At 39.6% G+C, this 25,852-nt stretch overlaps 2 protein-coding genes and 1 long non-coding RNA gene across 9 annotated transcripts in view; 1 reads left to right on the top strand and 2 right to left on the bottom strand.

The window, feature by feature from the left end:
* The window catches only part of LOC100024823 (PIGY upstream open reading frame), a 35,741-nt gene extending 20,094 nt beyond the window's left edge, over nucleotides 1-15,647 (top strand). For 4 of the 7 annotated variants that reach the window (XM_056803325.1, XM_056803327.1, XM_056803324.1 and 1 more), the window contains one exon: nucleotides 14,648-15,647. In XM_056803325.1, the coding sequence (XP_056659303.1) occupies nucleotides 14,860-15,075 (216 nt within the window). In that variant the 5' untranslated portion in view covers nucleotides 14,648-14,859 and the 3' untranslated portion in view covers nucleotides 15,076-15,647. Of the gene's footprint in view, nucleotides 1-11,327; nucleotides 11,759-14,647 lie in introns of those variants that run through there. The other 3 variants (XM_056803323.1, XM_001375926.4, XR_008913035.1) reach the window with 2 other exon arrangements.
* Nucleotides 1,733-11,345, bottom strand: LOC103095079 (uncharacterized). Its single transcript, XR_468391.2, has 2 exons — nucleotides 10,717-11,345; nucleotides 1,733-8,193 (listed from the first exon to the last, which is right to left on the bottom strand). It is a non-coding gene; the product is annotated as an uncharacterized LOC103095079 (long non-coding RNA).
* A 1,252-nt stretch (nucleotides 15,648-16,899) lies between the features above and the next one.
* Nucleotides 16,900-25,852, bottom strand: part of LOC100024844 (probable E3 ubiquitin-protein ligase HERC6) — an 80,567-nt gene continuing 71,614 nt past the window's right edge. The window contains exon 23 of the mRNA XM_007495704.2: nucleotides 16,900-21,895. Coding sequence (XP_007495766.2) covers nucleotides 21,687-21,895 — 209 coding nt within the window. The 3' untranslated portion in view covers nucleotides 16,900-21,686. The remainder of the gene's footprint in view (nucleotides 21,896-25,852) is intronic.

Here is a 25,852-nt window from a genome sequence, read left to right as displayed (position 1 = left end):
TCCCTTGTTGTTTTCTAACTCTGAGCCTAAAAACACCCAATGACCCCACCTAGGGTCCTGAGATGACTATCTTCCTTTGATTGTCCTCTAGATGGTCAGAAAGATGCACCTTCAGACCACACCTCGATCCTATTGGACATCTGTTTGTCCCCTAAAACTAAGGAAGCTTTATGTCCCCAGGCAGACCCCAGTACGATCACCCCACTTCATGCCTGAGTGACTAACTGTTGTGAAGAATGTATAAAATCCCCAGAACTGATGTCGTCAGGGGGACAGCCTCTCCATCCATGCTGTGTTCTTGGGGGAACAGCCTTTCCTTTCATGCTGTCCTCCCAGGGAACTGCTCCCCTTCTACCTTGCTATCCTCCTGGCCACTCTCAACATTACTCTCTAAATTAATAAATCTCTTTTTGTTTTTAAGCTAAGTTTGGAGTCATTGCATGCTTGCAGAAAGCATCCTTCCCGAACCCCAAGGGTATCCTTCCATGCCCATAACAGATAGAAGTGTCACTTTCTAAATTTAAAAAAGCATTTTTGACTCCTGGGCTTAAAAAACTACCGATCAAGCCATTCTGTACAGGAGGCAGTTCCTTGAAGTCTTCCAGAATTAGCCCAGGCAGCAATTTTATGTGCAAAAAAAGGAAAGGCAAGGCAGGGCAGCTATCTCCTTGTTATTCAGCGCTGTTCTAAAATGAAATACCAATCTGGAGATCGCGAGTAGCATGAATGTAGCAGAAGGAAAGTTTCACATTATCACATGTATCTTCCTGAAAGTACAATTCACAAAATTGCATTTTATTCTTAGCAGTTTAAAATGCTAAAAAAAGAAATAAAAACTTAAACAAGACCCAGGAATGTCTTCTTCACTTTTAACTTATTTTCAGTAAAGTTTTATTTAAGGGAATTCAGTGGTTGAAGAAATTAGCAAACCAGAGCTTCTGTTGTTAATACTTAATGTTGCCGTGCCCCAGTTTCCTTTCATTAAAGGATAGCTGATATGCCTTATCTTACCTATCTTGCAAAAAGTTTTTGAGGATTCACTAGTAAATACTTAGCCAAATGAAAAGAGAAGCATAGAATGACCTCTTTTACAGTTACTGTGGTTTTTTATTTCATACAAAGTTATCATGGCACAGTAACTAATACACTGATGCTTAGAGCAGTTTACTTAGTTTGTAAAGAAACTTAAAACTTAAAACACTGTCAATTTTCAAAAGGAATAATTGCAAACTTTTATACAATAATCGAGTTCTAAGACAGTCGAGCAACTTATTCAGGGCAAAATAACTTCTCATTGACTAAGTCAGGAAAACAAGGTATCTTTAATATCAATCATTGACTTCATGATTGACTTTAGGCAGAAGATGTTTTCCTGCGTTTTTACTTTCCTAATACCCCCATGTAAGGAATGAGGTCTGGTCCTACTCTTTTAGGGCCAGACTTTCTCCATTGTTGTCTTGAATGTTAGGGGTCTCTTTTCTCTGTTATTATCTTAAACCCTTTCTGGTTATGTTCTCCTATTTGTTAGGAGCTCAGTTACTAGCACCCTGCTTCCACTTAACTACTTAACATAAAGAGCTTTAACAAAGAGAATTTAGGGGGACTTAAGACAAAGGATGCTATTCACCTCCAGAGAAAGAACTTTTGGAGTCCGAAGGCAGATGAAAGCATACAATTTTTCACTTGTTTATTTGGGTTGTCAACTTGGAAAAATACAGAACCACTAGAATAGTCAGAAAAACCAAATCTTTAATCAGGAAAAGAGACAAGTCTTTAATATTCAGTTCCCACACAGAGACCAACTCTAAATACCGGGCTCTGGGGCCAGTGTCTCTGAGAGAATCACCACCAAAGATCATTCTCCAAAGAATAATAGAGCGTGTGAACTTATGTATCTTTTAGGGAATATAGTACAGCAAACATATACTGACTGGTTACAGGCAGGCTTGGGAAAGAGACTGTAGCTAGAGGCTAGGGTATCAGGGAGTGGCCTAACTTACACTGGATACAAAAAGGATGGTTCCTGCCTATGCAGGTCTTTTGGGGAATGGATTTCTGATAGAATGGGGGGAAACTTCTAAGATGAAAAGGGTGATTGAGGATTTGAGCATTTCTATCATTTCCTATTCTGGACACTTAATGGATGCTTGGTGATCCATTGTTCCCTCTAAGACAAAAGTCAGTTTGGGACTTTCCCTAAAGGCAAGTTTCCAAGGGGCAGAGGCAAATTTGGGGTTTCCAGAAATTGAGTTGACAGGTTATGTAGTTTGGGGTTTGGGGCTTCTTAAGATTATTCACTTACAAAAATAAACAACATGGAAATATGTTTTGTGTGATAGTAAACACAAAAAGACATAATTCTGCCATATGCTTAGCTTCTGAATGAATGGGCTCTATTCTCCACTTTAATCTTTGAAAATAAGTTGTCGACTGGGAAAAAACACAGAACTATTATAGTCAAAATCACTCTTTAATCAAGGGCAAAGAAGGGGTTCAGCACTAGTAGGCCTCGACAACAGAGCTGCACACCACACATGACTGCACAGAGTCTGAAGATTGAACTCTGGCCACTCTAGTCACTGACCCCTGGGAGTGCCACCATGCTAGATGACGACTCCAGGGAACAAAGAATTTGGGGATCCTATATACCATTTGGGGAGTTCCGGGGACAAGGAAAGATGATTGGCATCACCATAGCTACAAAGAAAAGGAGTGTTCAAACTACACTGACAGGATACAATCAAACAAAAGAATCATAGCTAGAGTCTAGGGTGTAAGAGAAGGGGCTACTTACAATGGATACTAAAGGGTCCTTAGCATATGCTTAGTCCCACCCAACTAGGATTGTCATTCCCCAGAGGGTCCCCCACTCAGTCTGAAACTGCTAGCCTGAGATTCCCTTCTGGGTGGATTCCCATGGGAACAGGGAACAAGTGCAAACTTTGGGGTCTCCAATTTATGAGCTAGTCCTGAAACTTGGGGTTCATCAGATCCCACTAGGCCACAAGTTTGCAATTCCTAGATTCCATGTTGACACCACCCCCCCTTTTGGTCAAGACTGAACATCGATGACCAAATAAATAGACAAATGGGAAATGCCACATGGGGTTGCCCTCTCATCACAAATGATGGGAAAGCCTTGGGGGTACAGGCACAGGCAATTGGCATTTGGAGGCGCATTCCCCAATGACCCAGGTGCATTGACATTTGAGCCAGAAAGGCAGGCAGTCTGCCTTTGGCAAAAAATAACAATCAAAACACTACCCCATTTCCCCAAAGTCTTTTAAGTCTTTCAAATCTGGTGGGTTCAGATATGATGCCTTCAGCTTCCTCTCCCGGCAGACTTCAGTCCTGCTGCAGACTCCTCCTTTTGTACCAGACAGCTTCTTTGCTGCTGCTAGAGAAAACAAGAGAAATCCATAAACACATTCTTTAACAGGACTATGATCAACTCCTTATATGCTTACTCACTACAAAGATTATCCATATCGCTAACCTTAAATCTACAAATCCCATCATTAATTTTAGTAATGTCTTTTCCACAATTATAAAATTATGTAATTTACATGCTTAATCAGAAAGATTGCCTTACTTTACCAAAGTAATAATATAAAAACCCTAAAAGCAAAAGCAAAATCCACATCACAGATTATTCAGGTCTTGGTAAATCTGGAAGTGGCCCTACCTCCTATTTGTGGCCAAAATTAAAATATTGTCTAGCACCAAGTAAAATTCTAACTAGATATTTTATCACCCCAAAATCCAAAACAACATTAAAATGACTGCATGGCAATTTCAGCTTCAAAACTATTTTAAAAGTCAAATTTACATTTCAATATTGAAATGAACTCCAAAAATTCTCAAGCTTAAAAATGCTTCTAATTTTCCTTAATTTTAAAACCTCATACACACCTCACATACCCCCCCCTTTGGGGAGGTTGAGATGCTAGGGATTTAAAAACTGTTTTTGTTCATCCCAGAATCAATCCTGATTGCAAGGAAGGCACCACACCAACAATGTAATCACAAGGGGAACTTTATTGTTAGCTCCAGCTAGGGTCCAGGACCAAAAGTACAAGTCTGGACCCCACCTAAGGGTTGATACAGGGTTTATATTCTGTTCTATAGGCATAGGGAATGGTTTTCCGGTTACAGCTGCTGGTTGATAAGGGTAACCAGGCTGTTGCAGATTAGGGTTCTGCTCTGGTGCATCCTGTTCTGCCTGACTTCCTGGAAGGAATGTTCCTCTTAGATTGTGGTTTATGGGGGTCCTAAGTTCTTATCTGGGCCCAACATTTTCATTCACCTTTAACTACGTAACAGCCATAACCATGTGCTTAAACAATTTAGGCTTTTTACTTCTATTAACTATTACCTAATATGAAAAAATAATGTTGCAACTGAGTCAGCTAATGTAAAGTCTGTACATAAAAATTTTTGTTAAAATAATTCTCCTGATTTGACTGAGTTAGTTTTGGGTACACATTTCATTTTCCTGAGTACTTATTCATTGGCAATGAGGCTCATTTACCATTTAATTTAGGCCTAGTCTATAGGTGATTTCATTAGTATTTCTAGGCACAAAGGCTTCTCTAATCTCATTGTTTCCTGCCTTGAAGATACAAAATGTATAAACTTTACTGGTACTGGGGAGCCATTCAGTGTTCTATCAGAACCTTGTTTATTAAAAATGCTGTTTAGAATCTACTATTTATGTGCAAGGCTTCCCCCCTTTTTGGCACTGATATTTTGCCAGGTTTTCCTTATGACCTAAACTCTTCCTTTTAAGAAAAGGGACCTCTTTGATTTGCTTACTCATTCATAATGGCTAAAAATTTCTATCTGCCTCCACAAATTCCATATTCTATGCCTTGACTTCCTGAGGCTTCCTTAAGCATACGATTACAGAAAATTTGTTATTAACAGGAGAAAAGTGGGAAGTAACTTAAAATGAGGTAGAAAAGCTCCCATAATTTGGAATATTAATGCCATGCATAAATTGACAATGATCAGCAGTCACCTTGACAGAAACTTAGCCCTTCCATTCACCCTTGTGACTGTATCAATAACCAATTTTCTCCATAGCATTTCTTTTCCCAATTATCTTCCCATACAATTCAACCCTAGATGGCAATTCTCTCTAATCATGCTCCAGATTTAAAATTACCTTCTGTTATTAATAATCATTTTTAGGCTCCATCATTCTTCCCTAAATTCTACTACTTTGAGACAAACTAGCACTCTGGAATCTTTGCTGCAAATTCTCAAATTAACAGATGTTAGTTTCAAACCTCTTAACAAGGTAAAATGGTCCTATTTAAACTTTCCCACTTCAACTAAATTTGGGTAATAGCTCTATTCTTTCAAGGTTCTCTACTTTGCTCAGGGTAAATGTAATTTTCAGGGGAAATGAAATGGCCAGTTTTATGTCTGCTACAGAAATATTTCTAAAGTCAATGAAAATGATGAGAAACAATACTTATCTGGATTCAGTATCTTGGGGGCTCCTTCGGATTTCTCGTAGAGATGTCTTCTTGAAGAATCCTTCAGATACTAGTGTGAAGATTGGATTTAGCTATCTCCTGATTTGTAACAAGGAAGATGCTTATTCTTAGAAAATCAGGGATGTCTTGGGAACTTTGCATTACTCCACCCTACTTTGTCTAACAAAATCGGAAATGTCTGTAACCATGCTTGAGGATTGAGTTTTAAGAGAGTGGCCTTTGATAGAGAAATTGACAAATCAGAATAGCTGACAGACCCCTGGGCTGTCCTAAGTCAAGGTCTCGGCTACCATTGGTACAGAGGAGACACAGGAAAGTGAGATAGAAGCATCTAGGTTTTTTTGCGGGGCTTCCTTGCAGTTTTTTTTCCCCCGGAGAGGTAGCTCTGGCTGGCAGCATGCTAAGCATTCCAACATCTTAGCGTGGTGGCAGCTATTTGTCTGGATTTTGGCGGTGAGTTTGCCCTTGAGCTAATTCAGGTTCAGGCACCTTGGCTGAGCTCTCTTGGAGTTCAGGCTGATTCCTTCCTCCTTTACTCTCCAAAACTTTATCTTCCTAGAGCCTCTAATCTTCCCCCCTTGCACAAGCCAGGCGGGAGAAATCCTACACCCTTTCCTTCTCCCTTTTTCTTAATTTCTTTCCACTACATTAATTAAATCACCATAAATTTAAAGCTGACTTGGGTATTTTTTTTTTATTTGGGATATCCCATGGTGACCAATAATTAATATAGTTTAGGTCACAATGCTAAAATTATCCTTAACACTAGGCTGCAGGAAAATCTTGTCCAGGCTTTTGGCTCCTAAGAACCATCTTGAGGTAAAACTTAACTTTAATAGGTTTTAATCACTTTACCCACACTCCAGAACTGGGGTGGCAAAATACAGGGCATTCCTAGAAATTTCTTAGGAGTTTCCCAGGTGGGGAATTCCTTTCTCTCTTAGCAGTCATGTGCCAATGATCATCAGAAATAATGCTCACAAAACCATTAGTTCTCTCTACTTAAAAAGGAAAATTAGTTATCAGTATTCACTGGTCTCTTACAACAAAAACCTATCTATTGTAACGGTTGCATTCTGGAAATTTACCTTAAAAATTTCAAAAATCAGGTTAGGTTATAGTTCATGATTCTTTTACTTTTTCAAAAACTAAACCTGTAACATTTTTTTTTCTAAACACAAAACTTAGGGTTACTAAGGAAAAGCTTAAAAATTACCTTTAACTTTGAATACCTCTACAATTCCCTTCTCTTTCACTTTTTTTTACTCTAATTTACCTTTATCTTCAAATTTGCCTTTCCTCAAATCACTTTGGCCTAAGGCTAAAGCTGCTCCTAGAGAGGAAATTTGTTGGTCAGTTTAAAAATGTTCAGGGTTTCCTTACCATTTAAAGCAATGCCTTTCCCCCAATATTTCTTGTCATTTATACCAATTCAACAATCAGTCAGGTCTGTAGCTGACCATCGTAAAATGAAATTTCTTCACTCCAGAACTCACACATGCATTTCAGAAAAATCTTGCTATTTGAAAACACTTAACAGCTTGAAAAAAAAAGTAAAATTATAGCACTCAAATAACAAAGTTAATACCTAGAATAAAATGCATCTTATTACCAATATTAATTGCACTTGATACAAAATATTTCACATATTAACCATACCAAAACTTAGGGAAGAAAAAAATTAGACCTTAAAATTAAGAATTTCTGAACCTCCTTTTGCCTCCTGCTGGATATTCACATAATCAGATCGCCAGCTCCCGTCTTGCCTCTTCAACTTTTGGGAGGAATTCATTGTTAACACAACTTTCAGACTTTATTTGCTAACCTTTAAATCACAAGCATTTGAAATTATTGGTGAAGAATACACTAGGAAATACACTAGACATACAATATATGCAAAAACCCACAGAAAACTGAGAAGAAATACAGAACTTAAGTTCTTAAGCTTCTATGAGAAGCTCTTTCATTAAAAAAAAAATTATAACCATTTAACCCTTTAAACTGTGGCATTTCAATTCATGAAGAAACTTTCTCTATTTTAATCAACTTAAAGCAGTTACCCGGAATTTCAGTTGAACCCTCAGACTCGCACTCCAACTCACACTCCAACTTTCAGCCAACCATTCATGCCTCTGAATTACTCTCCTTGCCCTCACCTCTAGCATATACACTGCTGTACTCACATAGGCATCAACACACAGACACCCAAAATCTAATAAAGCTCGGAGATTGTAGCCAGGTTGAACTAGACTCCATGTTGTCCAATACGCATCGGGGCCAGACTCTGCCATCGCCTGCCATCTTCTCATCTTCTCTAAACCTTTCCCTGCATTAGGCCCAAATCTTAAAAACAGTCGTATCATTAGGTGGTTCCTAGGGTTGCCAGCTGCCCCCACCTCAATTTTTGGGATTATAGACAAGCTGTTACCCATGTCCAGCAGCACCCGGTAGCTCTGGACTATGCGGCTCTCTGTGTACCCCACAGACTCCAGTTTAACAATCCCTTAATTAAAGAGTGAGTCAATCCCAAATACACGAGACACGAGTCCTTCCTCCAAAATCCACTTAGCTGGCCCCTCTGCTAATCGGACTCCTGACTCAACCTCAAATGGGTTGTGTGGGTACCTCGTCAGGAGGGAAGCTCAGGCAGCCAGGACTTCAGATCTTGGTGGGACCTCCAAAATGTTGACTGGGAAAAAAACACAGAACTATTAGTCAAAATCACTCTTTAATCAAGGGCAAAAGCACTAGTAGTCCCCGACAACCCAGCTGCGTGCCACACATGACTACACAGAGTCCTAGGATTGAACTCTGGCCGCTCTAGTCACTGACCCCTGGGAATGCCTCCACATTAGAAGACAACTCCAGGGAACAAAAGAATTTGGGGATCCTATGTATATAGGTTCTCAACCTTTCTAATGCTGTGACCCTGCAATATAGTTCCTCATGTTGCGGTGACCCCAAACCAAAAAATTATTTTGGTGGCCACTTCAAAACTGTAATTTTACTACAGCTATGATTCGGAATGTAAATACCTGATATGCATTATGTATTCTCATTGCTACAAATCAAACATAATTTAAACATAGTGATTAATCACAAAAACAATATTTAACTTTATGTTGAGAAATATTAATCCAGCAGGAGGCAGCCTGAGCGCTGGGGCAGGAGATAAGTCCTGCCTGGGGAGGGGGTCTGCAGATGCTGCCTTCTTCTTCCTGTTGTCTCCCTCCAGCTCGAGCTGAGGCTTCACTTTGCTGGGGTTACTCGGCTCCGTTATCTGCTCCAGGAGTTATCCGCTCCTGGCCTCGTTCTTAACCCATCCGGAGCCAGGGCCTGAGTGCTCTCTCTGGGTCTCTGTTTGAGTCTGGTCTCCAGGCAACAGAGTAAATCCATCACCCCTCATGGGGGAGGGCTGCTGATAAGTAACTAATATTAGTACAATGTGCAGGCAGCAGGGTCCCCTTTCTTTCCGAGATCTTGCTGTAAAGTAGCATGATTTCTCAGTGGCTAAAGCCATTGGAAATACATATGATTGATATCAATATAACTACAAAAAAATTAGGAGTGTTCAAACTACATTGACAGGATACAATCAAGCTTGGGAAAGGAATCATAGCTAGAGTCTAGGGTATAAGAGAAAGGGCTACTTACAATGGATACTAAAGGGTTCTTAGCATATGCTTAGTCCCACCCAACTAGGATTGTCATTCCCCCACTCAGTCTGAAACTGCTAGTCTTGGATTCCTTTCAGGGTAGATTCCCATGGGAATAGGGAACAAGTACAAACTTTGGGGTCTCCAACCTATAAGCTAGTCCTGAAACTTGGGGTTTATCAGATCCTCACTAGGTCACAAGTTTGGAATTCCTAGATTCCATGTTGACAAAATTAATTGCCTAGAGCTAATGTGCTTGGATACTGGTAGTATGAAAGATTAAAGATACTTGATTAACATCACTATATTATTCTAGAAAAGAACCTAACCAAGAGCATCTAAGAAATTGAAGAAATATCACAGTATTTTAAACTGTGGTGAAAATTATTGATCAGAAATGCCAATGAAGGAAAGAAAGTCTCTAAACCAAAAAGAAATAGGTTTATTGAGAGAGGGCCAGTCTCACAATAAAGCTGGGCTCTGGTTAAGACCAAAGACCCCCAGCTTTGTGAGTGACTTCCTCATATACCAAATTAATGCTTCAAAAGTTAGCTTATATCTGTAAAATAATAAGCATAAAAAGTACATTTTCTTCTAAGTCTGTCAAGGTACAGTAGCCAGATACAGAAATTACAGTTTCAGGACTTAAATAGTACAGCTGAAAAGGGAGTGTACCAAAGCTGATTAAGCAAGATAATCTACAGAAGGTCACCAAGGGTGATAGCTAATATCTATTCTTAGGACTATTCTGTAATAATGATTCTCAGAGAAGTCCAGTCACTTGGAATTATATTAACACTGTGTAACTGTGCTAAGATTATACTCTGATTAAATCAAGAACATCTGCTATTACAAAAATAATCATGAGGGGGTAGGGGGATTTCTCATTCACAAAACTAAGTGAGAAATGGTAACACTTTACAGTTTGTACCACTTACTATAAGTAGATAGACTGCCAAGCCTGGAGTCAGGAAGACCTGAGTTCAAATCCACCCTAGACACTAGCTGTGTGACACTGAGTAAGACACTTAACAATGCTTGTCTCCTTATTTGTAAAATAATGTGAAGAAGGAAATGGCAAACCACTCCACTATTTCTGCCAAGAAGATCCTAAATGGGGTCACAAAGAATCAGACATAATTCAAAACAACTGAACAACATAGGAAACTTTTAGGAATACTGGGATCAAGTTTCCTTAGTTTTATACTATCTCTTTCAAGTGAGCTTGGGCATAATTTATTCTTAATATTTTGGCTATGATTATAGCTAGAAAAGGACAGTTTCTTCTGAAGTGGCCTATTTTGTCATTTCTTGGGGCAAATTATATTCATATACCATAATTTTCGGCATTCCCCAAAAGAAGGACCTACCTTAGTTTCCACTTTTGGGCTACTATGAAAAGAGTTGTGATGAATATTTGTGGTAAAGATCCTTTTTCTCTTGCATTCAAAGAATATACCAAATTAACAGATATATCCCAGAGCAGCCATGGCAAATCTTTTAGAGACTGAATGAAAAAACTGCATCCCTCATGTGCATGTGAGCTGCCTCCTTACCTCAGACAGGGAAGAGGGAGGAAGCACTCCCATTGGACTGCTGGACAGAAGGGCTGATGATGTGAAAAATATTCTCAGGCATGGTGGAGAGAGGGAGGAGAGCAGGCCCTCCAGCTGTGCGACTTAGGTTCACCAACACAGTCCTGGAGTCTCTTTGTGGTTTTTTCCTAGAGGGTTTTCAATATTCTTTCAGTAGAAAACAATCTAATTTGGAGTAATTATTAGATCTTCGTCCATGAATACCAGTTTTGTAATGGTTTATATTGTTGTTGCCTTACCTAAGAAGGAAAATTATGATACTGGCCATAAATTAAATGATTTTATTAAATCATAAAGAATAAGGCAAAAAATATGAAGGCAAGAGAGAATTGCATCCCTTCACAAACTCTATGATCTAGCTTTATTGGTCTAGTTTTCCAATTCCATGTCTTAATATTGGTTGTCCCCTTTCCCCTACCCTCTTTGGACCTCAAGTTCCTTATCTGTAAAATGGGGAGATGGGCATGAGGTAGTAGCTCAGAGGTCCCCCCAGCACTAAATATGTTAACCATGAGGTTATTATTGGTAGACTTGGTGTAAAAGTTCTTTTTTTCCTGTGTGGTCTGTACTAGCTGAACGCTTAGCCAGCTTGGGCCAGGAGTCTCCCCAACAAACAACCAACCAGCGACCCAGCCCCAATCCCCAGGAGATGACTATGTAGGAACTAAGGTGCGCGGAGCGCGGGGGACTAGTTTGCCGCCGCACCGGAAGGGGAACTTTCGAGGGGCGTGACATTGCGGCCGGAGCTGGGACGAGGCTGAGGCCACACAGGAGGGAGTCGAGCTCCAGTAAGGGTCATGCTGAGCAGCGCAGTCCAGAGAAGTGTATCTGCGCTGCTGGGGAGGCAGCCGTTGGCGTGGCAGGTCGGGACCAAAGGGGTGCATACCGCGGTGTCCCGGCCGAAGGCGGATAGTCCAGCGTCCGGCCAGACCTCTCCGCCCCCGGCCTTCGACCCGGCCTTGTTGGATTTCCTGGTCTGCCCCCTTTCCAAGAAGCCTCTCAGGTGAGGCATCCCGCGCCAGCTCCGCCTTTGTTTATGGGGGAAGCTGCGGCCCAGAGAGGCTGCTGGGAGCGCCAGGTCCGCTTATGGGACTGAGCCACCTGTGCTCCGAGCCCGTCTCGGGGCTGCCCACGTGACCACGGGCCAATCACTCAGCGCCGCGGGGGGGTGGGGGACGGCAGAGACCAGGCGGCTTGCGGGGAGATTCTTTCCCGTACCGCCCGCCGCCCGTCCTGGAATTATTTATTTCCATTTTACGGATAGCGGAGGCTTGCCGAAATCGGCTCCCCGTGGGATTTTGAAGTTGACGAAAAGAATTAATTGTGTGTATTTTTTTTAACAAAATAGAATAAGTTGGGATTAATATAAAGGAAGGCAGTAGCATTAATAGCAATCAGGAAAGGATTCAGGTAGGAGTTGGGCTGAGGAAGAAAATTAGGAAAGCCAGTATTTGGCAGCGAGAGAGATATGAGGATTAGAGGGTGAAAATCTAAGATGGAAGGACAGCGAGGTGCCTCAATAAATGAAGAACCAGGCAGGGAAATGGGTTCACATCTGGCCTCCTAGCTGTGACCCTGGACAAGGGACACTTAACCCTAAATGCCCAGCCCTTACAGCTCTTCTACCTTGGAACCAATGCTTAGTATGGATTCTAAGACAGAAGGTAAGGGTTTAAGAAAGAGAAAGAAATTGTAAGATGGAGTGTCATGTCAAAGTAACAGCAAGGAAGACAGTGTCATAGGAACTTATGTTCTTGGAGCAGAGTAAGATGTAAGAAGACTGGAAAGGTAGAAGAAGAAAGAAGCCACTGGAGTGTATTGATTTGACCGGGGAGGCTGGTGACATCATCAGCCCTGCATTTTAGGAAGACCAATTTGCTGAGGACTGCAGTGGGGAGAGAGGTGAGGCAGAGATCAACTAGCTGGCTGTTTCAGTATTTCTGTTTTGAAGTGTTGGGGGTCCATAACTAGGTGACACCATTGTCAACATGGAATCTAGGAACCCCAAACTTGTGGCCTAGTGGGATCTGATGAACCCCAAGTTTCAGGACTGGCTTATAGGTTGGAGACCCCAAAGTTTGTACTTGTTCCCTGTTCCCATGGGAATCTACCCTGAAGGAAATCCCAAGTGAGAAGTTTTAGATTTTGTCGGGGACCCTTGGGGGGGGGGATAGACAATCCACTTTAGGTGGGAGCTAAGCCCAAGCCAAAGTCTTGGAGTGACTTGTTGGCCATATAGGCAGTGCATCAGTCTTGCAAGCTGAAGGTCTGGAGTTTCATCCTCAGAAGGAGGATGTGATATACTGGGAAAAAGGCTTCTGGAGACGAAGAGTCACTGGACTTTGGCTTGGGGTTCATCAGATCCCACTAAGCCACAAGTTTGGGGTTCCTAGATTCTATGTTGACACCATCCACTCCTCACTCTACCCCCACTTTGCCAGTTTGTGGGATAGCTTGTTGGCAGCGTCTGAGGAGAAAGGAGGATTATAGGAGAGATGGTATGAAGGTAGAAACAATGGAAGTTGGTGACAGATTGGATATGTGTGGTGAAAAGAGAGTGAGAAGTGGAGGATGACACCCTCAACAGTAATAGGGAAGTCACAAACAGGGGAGGATTTGAGGAGAAAGATATGCCTAGTTTAAGAGAGAACCAGGTCAAGATGTTTTATTATTATTATTATATGTTTAGCATTATTATTAGCCAGTAGAAAATCCAAGACTCTTATGTCAGGAATGAGGTCAAAGATGGACAGATTTAAAAATCTTTTTCATAGAAATGATAACTGAATCCATGGGAGTTGATGGGATCACCAAAAGAAAGAGTATACATAGAAGCCCCAGGATAGAGCTTTGGGGGCCATCCAAGGTTAGTAATGGAGCCTGAGGAGCCATCAGACAGAAAATCAGTAGAGCAAGAGGATGAAAACTGTTAGAGGAGAGAGGAGGCAGGGAAGAGTATTAGGAGTACTATCGCACTAGTTGTGCTATTATAGTAGTAGTAGAGTAATACCAGTATTTGTAAACATTTATTGAGTGCTAAGTACATGTCAAGTACTGGACATCTGAAAAAAGGTGATAGACACCTGCCCTCAAGTTCACAATCTAACAGAGAGGATCACACATAAAAAGCAGCTGAAAGAGTGGAAGGAGAAAGGGGGGCATGATGGAGTCAGGAAATTGGGGGATGAGATGGATGCCTGGGTTCCCTTCTTAAATGGAGGATCTGAGGCAATCTCTGCTGTTTGTCCTCTCCATTCTGAGGACAGGGGTTAGAGTTAGTTTGTATCTTTTTTTTTTTAAAACCCTTATCTTCCATCTTGGAATCAAGACTGTGTATTGGCTCTAAGGCAGGAGAATGGTAAGAGCTAGGCAATAGGGGTTAAGTGACTTGCCCAGGGTCACCCAGCTGCGGAGTGTCTTGAGGCTAGATTTGAACCCAGGACCTCCTGTCACTAGGCCTGGCTCTCAATCTTGCCCCATCAATGGTCATCACACAAACCTGTGATCTCCATAGACAGAGGGAGCTGAATGACTTACCCATATTAACAGTTAGTGTCTGAGGCAACATTTAAGCTCAGGTCATGCCTGATAATTTAATACTCAAACCCTCTGCTAGGTTTCCTTTTAAAAGGGATGGAACTATTTTGGGTGGGCAGAGGTATTTGATTTTCGGTGTGGCATGTCAGAACAAAGGTACATCTGAAAAGGAAGGTATAAAAACAAAAAGAAGAATGACTCGTTATAGAGAAGAAGTGGGAACATGAAATTCTCTGAGAAAAACCGTTTAAAACAGTGATCCCCTTATAGTCCAGAACTGGATAAGTTGAGTTATTTACAAACACATTCTAAGCATTAAAAAAAATAACTGAAATCATTTATCTTTCTTGTTTAGGTATGAAATGTCAACAAATGAACTGATTAATGAAGAATTGGGAATTGCTTACCCAATCATTGATGGCATTCCCAATATGATACCACAGGCAGCAAGAATGATACATCAGAATAAGCAACAAGAAGAAAAAGAACCAAAGTAGCATGTTCTTATTAAAAAACAAATTGGGACATAGTATGTAAGGAGGACGGAAAGAAAAGCAGTCAAGGAAAATGTTTCTGTCTCTACCCACACTGACTGTTCTTGTTCCCCTGATCTCTTTAGCTGGACTGTTTTACTCCGCCTCTGTAGATGAAGATTTTCCCCATGGTTGTACCAGCACCAGCAGCCTGTGCTTTTACAGTCTTCTTTTGCCAATTACCATACCAGTTTATGTATTCTTCCACCTCTGGACGTGGATGGGTATCAAGCTCTTCAGACACAATTAATGTAATGAGAGGCAACCCTAAAGGGCTCTGTACATAAAGCCATGTGACTTACATTGAAACAGGAAAATGATCTTTTATTGTACTCCACTTAACTCTTAATAGATTGGAATGAGCTCATTTTCTTAGGGAACTTAGGTTTTCATTTCTCTCCTAGAGATGATTGGAGAAAGGAAAGTTAAAATGAGTTCCTTTTGCATAGTTGCAGAGGGGAGAAGGAGAATCCCTATAATGATTTCATGAAAATATTCCCTCGTTGGATTTAACAACCCTAATTTTGATCTGTATAAATGTTTGATTTTTAATTTTGATTATGCTTATCAAAAACCTAAATACATTTCTCCAAAGGTTTTTGGATTATTTTGGTTAGTAGATTAAAGGTCTTCGGGCACTGGAAGATGATAGTGTACTAATTAGAATTGGATGCCAAATATAATAGTTAAAAATAATTATTACAATAGAAATATTTTCAAAAGTGCTACACCAAATAATTTGTTCATTTAAATAATTTCAGATAACTCCACTTGAACTAATATTCATACAAAAGCTTACAATAAAGTAGAAATTGATTAGTATATTTTGTAGCTTTATTTCTGTGACAAGGAAATCACTTTAAAAGACTGATATATATTAATTTAAGGTCGCCAAGGAATTCAGCTATGTAATTCCTAAATGAAAACTCAAGTCAGCAGTCAACCTTTTATAGAGTTTAATTACAAACAGGAGGAAGAAAGGAATTAGAGAGAGAGAGAGAGAGGGAGAGAGAAAGGGGAGAGAAGGGAATAGGGCTTAAATACTGCTTCTGTTTAGGCTGGGCCAAAAGGCCCAAGCACTTAGATAGCTGAGGCAAAGAAAGGAGATCAGTCCCTATTACTCACATGACCAAAATGGAGAAACAGTCTCAGGGGCCTCCACCTCCAGCTTCCTTCAGAGCCAACTCTCAAAGCACCACCTCTCAGACCAAAAACCTCTCCAACCCGCCCCCCCCCCTCAGTCCTCAGACCCCTCTATCTTTAAGGAAACCATCTAAGTTCCCTCCCCTCAGTTCTCACATCTACCAATCACTGTCCATGTCTTCCCTGTGCCAATGTGCCTCTAGCTTAACCCAGAACCACCCAGAGGTCTGTGGCTTTGCACATGTCTGTTGAAGGTCATATTCTCAAATAATTAAATCTTGATCTATGCTGGAGCCCTTCCTAAATCCTGTTAGGACTGAGTGGGGTGGAAATTGTATTTTCCAAGACCTGGTTCTGTCATTCCAAGTATCTCTATTGTATCAATTCTAAAATCAATCATGACTCAAAGAACTTCCTGTTCTATGCTTAAGCATAGGTCAAAGCCCTTTCCATTGTTTAGCAAAAGGTTTCTGTCCTAAAGTAATCTTAAGAAGGGAGGAGGAGGAACCTCCCATGCCAATGGGGTTCACATTCCAATAGAGTTCCCACTATCAATAGGAAATTTTTCAAGTATGAAATTTCCCAATGGTGAAATTTCCAACATTTATAAGTCTAAGAAATTTTAAGGTTTACAATCCCCCCTGACGATCATTGGGAGACTAGTCTCCCCATTGATCATTTAACATAATCATTTTGTAGTTCTAAATTCACTTCTAACTAAAGATATACACAATATTCAATTTTCTAAGAGAAATTAGAATAGTGAGAGAGGAAATAGAAAAGAAAAGAAAGCAAAACCAATGTTTGCTAGGCGCATTGACAGAAAGCCAAATTAGGGGCAGTCCCTTTTGGCATAAATGTGTACAGTTACAATAAATGTTCAATCAAAACTTCAGTCCAATCAAATCATATCCAAAGTTCATTCTTGATCTTCTTGATGAAGTGTAGGTTTTCAGCATCCTTCTGCAACAGTTCATTCTCTGGATATAAAAGTTTCAAGCTTCTTTCTTGAAGATCTTTTCTCGAACAAAATCAAAATCTTTGATTTTTTATAACAGTAAAATCTTAAACAAAATTCAAAATTCTTGGATTTTTTATAAAAATACAATCTCAAAAAAATTCAAAAAAAAATTCTTAGATTTTAAATTAAAATACAATCCCCCCTGAAGTAAGTATTAAAAAATATATCAAGTTTAGCTCAGAATGCAATGTTCAGTTATGGGGTTGTATGTGTCAATTATCAAAAGAATAGAAAAATAATCAAAAACATAAGAAAAATTCAAAATAGGCCTTGTATAGGTCCAGTTTTAAAGTAATTTCTATCCCACAAGTATGTCCAAATAGTGTGTGAAAAGTAGTTTACAATCAGCATGGGCACGTGTGCACACACATGTATATTGAGTACCTACTATGTTTCAGGCACTGTGCAAGGTGCCAGGTCATACAAAGACAAAAATGAAAATCCCTACTTTTCAAGGAATTTACCTTCTAACAGGAAAGAATATATGTATAAATTAATATTGTTGTGGAGTTGTTTTAGTCATGTCCAACTTCATGACCCTATTTGAGGTTTTCTTGGTAGTAATACTGGAATGGTTTGCCATTTCCTTTTCCAGCTCACTTTACAGGTGAGGGAACTGAGGCAAGCAAGGTTAAGTGACTTGTCCAGAGTCATATAGCTAGTAAGTGTCTAAGGCTAGATTTGAACTTGAGTTTTCTGAATCCAAGCCCAGTGCTATTTATCCACTGTGCCAGCTATACCCTATATATAGAGAATTCAAAGAAAAATTTTTTAATGTGGATATTAGTAGCTGGGAAGATCAGGAAATGATGAACCTATCATAAGGTGGAGACAGGGTAGCAAAGCCTTCTGGGCACTGGTGTAACAGTTGGGAGATGGAATGATGTATGTGGGAAATGACAAGAAAAAGTCAGGACAGGAAAGTGGGATGGAAAATGATATATGATGTAGGAAAGGTAGGTTGGAGCCAGTTTGTGAAAAGCTTGCTTTAAAAGCTAAGTGGGAGCTTTAATTTGGTCAGAAGCAAGAGAGAGCAGTTAAGAGTTTGTTGAATAAGGGAATGATGTGATCAGACTTGCACTTTATTTTTTTGTTATGTATATTTTTTTAATTACACATAGAGACCATTTTTTGACCATTGTTTTCTGACCTTTGGCAATCCAAATTTTGTCCCTTTCCTCTCCCTTCCCCAGATGGTAAACAATTTGATTGGGGTTATTCCAGTATTGTTATGCAATTCAAATTTCCATAATCCAAGAAGACATGTATCACACATGTAAGAAAAAAACTCATGAAGGAAATAAGGCAAGAAATGGTATGGTTCAATCTATATTCATTCCCGTTGACAATTCCTTAACCCCAATTGCCCAGTCCTAACAACTCTTCTGCCTTGGAACTGATAATTAGCATTGATTTTAAGAATATAAGGGTTTTTAAAAAGTCATTTTTAAATAAGACCAATAAAAATGATGAGATCAATCTTAATCTCAGAAGCACTTGATACTCAAAAATGTTTACCACTTTAAAAAACTTTTGAAAAAAATAATAGGATCGAGGATTTAGAGCTAGAAAGGCCTTTAAAGGCCATTGGGTCCAACCCCCCTTATTTTGCAGATGAGAAAACGGACTTCTTCCAGGGTCACAGGATTTGAATTTGTCATCTTGACTCTTAAGTTTAGCCACTCCATGGTACCTATAGGTTATTTTTAGTTCCATTTAATTTAGTTTTATTCCCTATGTTGAGTAGAAGGCAAAAGGCCAAGATTTGATGACTGTATCATAATTGTTTCTGATCTTCCTTAAGTTTTACTGTATTAAGGTCCTAATTTCCATGATACCAAATGCTGATATTCATACAGAATTATTATATTGTCTATGTACTTCACAGAATATTGGAGTTGTAAAGGGTGGGGGGAGATGGGGAAGGGTTTTTATATGCCAGGTACTGTACTTTACAAATATTCTCATTTGATCATCAGGAACCCTGCCAGATAGGTGCTGTTAGTAATCCCATTTTACAGTTAAGGAAAAGAGGATTTCTGCACTTTTACTATTCCTATTCCTTAAATCGGTGCTATTGACCATAGTTTTTGTTTTGTTTTGAACATGTCTGTACCATTTTAAAATGCTAGGGAAACCGTTGATGTTCAATAAGTAATTATTTTGCAACTGGTAATTCTGCAGCCTAGTTGACAGTGGGACAAAACACTAGTCATCTGGTATAGTAAAAGAGGAGGAAAAAAGAGACTCTCCTCTCTTACTAATTGGAGAGGGGTGAACAGGTTTTGGCCCACTGGATGGATGAGTTTTCTCATCTCTCCAGTGAGAGGTTGAAAGGGAGAAGTGGAGAAAAATGATGTGAAGGAAAGCTGAAAGGTCTGAGGAAGGATGGCTATGTCTCTTTCCTCAAGATTGGCTGACCTTAGAGTTTTGGATTACTCAGAGAGAGAGAGAGAGAGAGAGACAGGAGGAATCTGTCTACCTCTCTTCCCAAGGATACACCACAAACTATATCCTTGGGTCTTGAATGTGGGCTCAACTGCTGGGAAAGATGTTGGATTCCAGACAGTCCTTTCAAGGGCATGGGTTTTTGTTGTTGGACCCTTCTTTATAAACTCAGTGACAAGCTGGATCTTTGCTTGTCATAGATGAAACAAGACTTACTTTGGTTTTGTCCACTATTCATTTAACCTCTATCTTCTCATGAAAACCCCAACCAAACTCAAATGGACATAAACCAAAATTTATTTGAAGAGATGGGGAACAAAGGGATTGAAGGGACAAGGCAGTTGGAAGGAGGGTTAAGAATGCCCTAATAGCTATATTTAACAGTAGTTGGGTTTCAAAGGTCCTTGGCCAGAGGCTTTGTGCCTCAAGCCTTTTTCCCAACACCCTGTTTCTTATTTTCTTACACTACACTGACTTAAACTTAAATCTCTATAATCTATCCAAGGAAAGGCAAAAGGGGAGACCCAAGAGGGGGAAGGCAGATTGGCTCTGACCAGAGTCCAACTGACTCCCTTTCAGTTTTGAGTAGCTGCAGTCAAGTCAAGGAGGGTTGTGAAGGATTTCTGGCTGAAAACACTTCCTTCCTTTTCTCAGAATACTCAGCTGACTTTACTGCCCCCAGGCTAGTCTATCCAGCTGACTGTAGGATCCTATTAGGGTCTCTTCTCAATCCTTACAGTATTTATAAGCTGTGTTACCTTAAGCAAGGCACAATCTCTATGACAGTGATGGTGGACCTATGGCACGGGTGCCAAAGATGGCACGCAGAGTGCTTTCTGTGGGTATGTGGCTCCCCTTCCCACAAGTGTTTGTTACTAGAAAGGAGGAGGGACTTGGGCAGAGCTGCTCCCTTCCCCCTCTCCATCCATCTGACAGTTTTTCACATCCCCTGCCCCTCTGCTCAGTAGTCCAATGGGAGCACACAGCAAGTAAGGTGGGTGACTCAGATGACAGAGCTGGAGGGGAGCTGAGAGCTCAGGCCACTCCCCTCCCCATCTCTATACTCACTGAGGATATTCTTCACTTCACCTCCACCCAGCAACCCAATAGGAGCGCTTCCTCCTTCCCCTATGTGTGGTAAGGGGTGGGACAGGGTGTGTCAATGTCAATTCAGTGATTCAGTGGGGGGAAGGAGAAATGTACACAGTCTCTGGGGTGGGTGGCCACTCCACTTAGTATAGGGGTGGGGTGGGGGCAGGGCCTGGTTCTCTGTCTCTAAAAGGTTCACCAGCACTGCTCTATGAGTTTCGGTTTCTTCATTTGTAAAAATAAGAAAATGATACTGGTGCTATCTACTTTGTGGGGTTGCTATGAAGAAAATATTTAGTAAGTATAAATACTCTTTAAATGTAAATTTTTGAGACAAAAATGTGCCAGAAATTTTAGACAAAAAATTTTCATTCTAGTGGGTCAATAATTTAAATATAATAATGATCTATGATTATATATTATCATTTAAGATGAATGTGTGACAAAGGCAAAAAAAAAAACATTTCACACCTACCAAGTAATTTTGTGCACAAAATCAAATAGGCTAATCTTCCCATATGACAAAAATTTGCTTCCAGCACTGTGCCCTTCATAAAACCTCAGATCTTTTAAGAACAAAATTTCACTCTTTCAGCCAGACTTTTTATCTTCTGGATACTTCTTGGCCTTCTCTCTATCCTTTCCAAGCTGTTCTTTCCCTGAATCTGCTTCCATAATCCCTCCTTTTTTTTTTTAAACCTTATCTTCCATCTTAGAATCAACACTATGTATTGGTTCAAAGGCAGAAGAGCAGTAAGGGCTAAGCAACTGGGGTTAAGTGACTTGCCCAGGGTCACACAGCTAAGAAGGGTCTGAAACTGGATTTGAACTTGTCCTGCCTCCTAGCCTGGCTCTCTGTCCACTAACCCATCTCCCTGTCCTATCCCTCATTTTTATACTGCTTTCATCTAATTTTATTCATTTTATCCACTAGTCATAAGTGCCAGGATAAGTATTGATTACATGAAAAGCACTGTACTAAGGTCCAAAGAAACAATAATCATTAGGATAAAGTCCCTGCCCTTAAAAAGCTTAAAACCTAGAACTTATCTTGCAAGTTACAATGCTTTTTAAAAAGTCATTAATATATTGAATTAGCACAATCATTTACTGTACATCTTCAGTCCAGTAATCCTTCTTTGTAAATGTTTGAATGATGGCTAATCGGCAAACCCGCTGTTGTTTTTGATGACTGTTTGAAGGGCTTTCTCCATCCTTTCCATTGTAGAATACTGTGGGAGGTAGAGAATATTAAAACACGTGCTTGCTTGTGGAAGATCTTCTTCCTTTAAAGTTTCAAGATAGGCAAATTCTATTCCCGGATTGCCTATTCCTTCTGGGTTAAATCTGTCACTTCCTGTAAGAAAGACTTTAAAAGAAAAGAAAATTAAGGGTATTTTTTCAAAGATTGAGCACAAACTCAAAAGTACAGAAGAGAAATTCCGTTTGTTCATTTAGCACTATATGGAATTTCAACCCCTGCCTTATTATACTTTAAGAAGTGGGAGGAATACAAAGTATATAGTGCATGGTTCCTGCCCTCCACGTACTTGTAATCCAGATGACAATAAAAGGTATTCATGCATGAAATGACAAATAACATCATAAGATTTCATATTGTTTGAAATGCTATTTGGAGAATGACTTGTGTATGTCTGCCTTCAGAGAGAGGACTGACAAACAGAAATGCGTAGTTTTATATAGACATATTTTTGTCAAATGTGGCTTCTCTAATGGGGGAAGGGGACGAAGGGAGTTAACCGGGCATTTAAATGAACAAATTAAAAAAGATTTCAAATATTTTGTATTATGAAAGATTTCATATCATAGTATGTTTCTAACTGACAAATGAGTAAGACAGAGTAAATGAGAACTTGAGTCATTAAGAAATCATGGAAAGGGGGAAGCAGTGGATTGAGGGCCAGCCTAGGAACGGGAGGTCCTGGGTTCAAATGTGACCTCAGACATTTCCTAGCTATCTGACCCTGGGTGAGTCACTTAACTTTCATTGTTTATTCCTTACCCCTCTTCTGCCTTGGAACTAATACACAGAATTGATTCTAATGGCTAGTGAGTTATATCTCCACCTATTCCCCTTTTCATTTTGGGTGTGAACTCCACAGGATGTGGAGGCATGGGGGGATTGTGCTTTGCTTATTACATTATCTTTCCTCTCAAACCCACCTCTTTGAACCCTCTTATTTCCATTCGTAGTATCATGATCTATCTACATACTCGGGTTCACAGCCTCAGGGTTATTCTTGACTCCCTCATGATGGGCTCCCACAGCCCATCTATACGTAGTCACCAAATCTTTTCTAGTCTCCCATCACCCTAATCAAGGTACTCATAGACTCTCCTGGGCTATTGAAATCCCAAGAGTCTCTGAACTTGTCTCTGCTTCTAGTCTGTCCCCACACCAACCCACCTTTCATACAACTGCCACAAAGACAATATGTTAATGTTAACACCACGTCTAACCATGTAACACCCCCCCAACCCCCCAACGCACATATACCCTCACTCATTAAATTCCAATGGCTTCCTGGAGCTGTTACGATCAAATATTATTTCATTTTGACTTTATCCTTTTAAAAACTTTTGCATAAGTTTTATAATGTACACAATTAGCAAAACAATACAATAATTATATAATGTCATAATGTAATATATAATTATAATATAATATATAATATAATAATGGCATATAATGTCCATGTAAGTAAATATACATTATTGTGGATTTATTTTTATTTTTCCTGATGGAGGTGCACTATAAAGAAGTTGGGAGACATTATGTTCACTATATGAACAATTCATCCATCTTTCTCTTCTTAATACATAAGAACACAGTGAAACAATAGGCAAAGTCTCATTCTTTTCTCAGGAGAAGAAATATTCACATTCACAAAGCCAAGATTTTAGTTTTTTTACATATGAGGCTCCTCAAGGACCTCAAAACTGTGAGATTCCCAGCATGGCATTGTCTGTTTTTAATTGGTCCCTGATTTTTGAAAAAAAAAATTCTTTTGGCTTTAACATCCAAAAAGTGACCTTCCCCTACACAAGGACGAATCAAGAGAGTAGTCTATAGGAAAGCATGCTCTTCACTGCAATTTCATATAGCTTGTTATGTAAGAAAAGTATATAACAAATACGCATGGTGATTTGCATGTAATAATATATAAATCTGAATTCCATAAAATAAAAATGTCCTTCTTTTTTGTGGTTCCTTCTGCATTTTCTTCTTTTCTGTATGCCTGCCTAAACACCTCTAAATTAGAAACTGAGAAAAAGGGGAAAAAAGTCAAAACTAAATGGTGATACCACACATAAGCATAGTTAAGCAAACAATACAAATAATGGCCAGAACCTATTGCTTTTTTCCATTTTTCTTTTGTTTTCTTCAGGGTTGTATCTATTTTCTCTACAAGTACAAGTGGTGTTAAGTCTAATGGAGGGGCTCTACTATCTTTGATGGTGAAAAGAATTTGTTATAAAAATCCTTACAGGTCATCTCTAAGGCGCATCTCTGCGTTTACCTACTTTCAGTTTCATCATCAAATGCCCTTGGAATGACTTTGCTTAGTTGGGTACCTTGCTATACATATGTTTTTATTTGTTCCATTGCTTTTGCTTTATAATTGAGTGATGGTGGTCATGAACTTTATCCATCCTAACTTGGCATTGTGATTGGCTACCATATCTCTGCTTGGCAACTAAGTCGAACATCTGCTTAAGTCAGTTTTGAAGCTCTTGTTCTTCTAGGGTTTATGATTTATACCAGTTAAACTTCTTTGCATTTTGGAGAGTCAATGGCTTCCTTAAATAGGACAGATCGAATGTTTTAATTGCAAGTTTAAGTTTCCTGTTTTATTTTTTTTGTTTTATTTTATTTTTGACTCAAGAAAACTGCCATTTTTGAAGCTTGTGGCTAAGTGCCAGGGAGTCTGATCTGTTAGTCAAGAAAGTCTAAACTGTCCTTGCAGGTAGACTCAAACAATGAACATGAGGGAAAGAGAGCCCAGTTGTCTCTACCTCCTTATTTCCAGTTTCCAGCCAATCATATCGCTCCCTGCTCCCCTGAAGCTACAAACTCCATTACCTATCACATGTTTTCTCCATCTATGATGCTGCCTTCTGTTTTGGAATGCGCCTCCTTTTGAGACCCTGTTTACTGGCAAATTCACACTTTGTTGATAAATTGTGCTCAGAGCTTTGTGCCTCAGTTTACCTCAGTTTCAGTTGTAACATTATATTTAACTAGGCTTGTCCTTGAAAAGTTGGCAGTTTGTTGGCAGGATCAGTTTTAATCCCCTTCTGAAGGTGTGGAAGATACCAAAGACAAAGGGAAAAAAAATCTTGGACTTTATATTTAACAAAAAGGAGACTGAAAGGATATCAATAACTGCTGCCCATATGCCTACTTTTTGATCTACACCAAACTTTTTTGAGAATAATCTTATAGGTATATCAAGGGCATTATTGATCAGGGAATATGAGGTCCTGTATGATGACCATAAAAAATTCAAAAGGGAAAAACACAGCCTTAAAACTCTCAAACATTGCTGAGATTTCCAAGTGAAATCCAGAAGCATTCTGAAGAATTGGAACTGCTATATTCACAATTGAAAAGACAAATGGAGGGAGAATGCTATTGTCCAAACAATGACAATCTAATGGGAAAAAAGAATCCTTTTTTAAGCACCTACCTCCCAAGCATTATACTAGGCATTTTAGAAAGCACTTTTAACTATAGAAGTCACCCATAATAATAGCCAGCTTTTATATAAAACTTTGAGGTTTACAACACAGTTTATATGCTATCTCATTTTGATTCTTACAACCTCTCTGGGAGGTAGGTGCTGTCATGGTCATTCCCTTTTTACAGCTAAGGAAAAGGAGTCCCAGAGAGGTTATGTGATTTGATCAGGGTCACATAGCTAGTCAGTATCTGAGGCAGGATCTGAAATCAGGTCTTCTTGACTCCAAGTTCTATGCTATATCTTAGACTGACACTGCAAATCAACAATGAACAGAAAAGATGGAAGGAAGTTCCTTGGATTGCTTTTGGGAAACTTCAAAAGTCTTTTGATGATCCCAAGCTCCTCCCTAAAACAGATTTTAGAAAATGCAATATTTTTCTGATGTTTTTATGTGGCTGTGAGTAATGAAACATTACCATCTACAGACAACTGGTATTTAGGCTCACACAATGGTTATGGAGGGGTATATGCTATACACGTGTGACTGTAAAACATCACAAAGAATTATTAAATAAAACTCTAAAATATGTCATCCAAGAAATGAATGGCAAAGAAAAAGA

Source organism: Monodelphis domestica, chromosome 6 (assembly GCF_027887165.1).
Source record: "Monodelphis domestica isolate mMonDom1 chromosome 6, mMonDom1.pri, whole genome shotgun sequence".
In the NCBI taxonomy this organism is placed as follows: Eukaryota; Metazoa; Chordata; class Mammalia; order Didelphimorphia; family Didelphidae; genus Monodelphis; species Monodelphis domestica.
The sequence above is the reverse complement of the archived record's forward strand: the minus strand, read 5'-3'. Positions and strand labels throughout refer to the sequence as shown.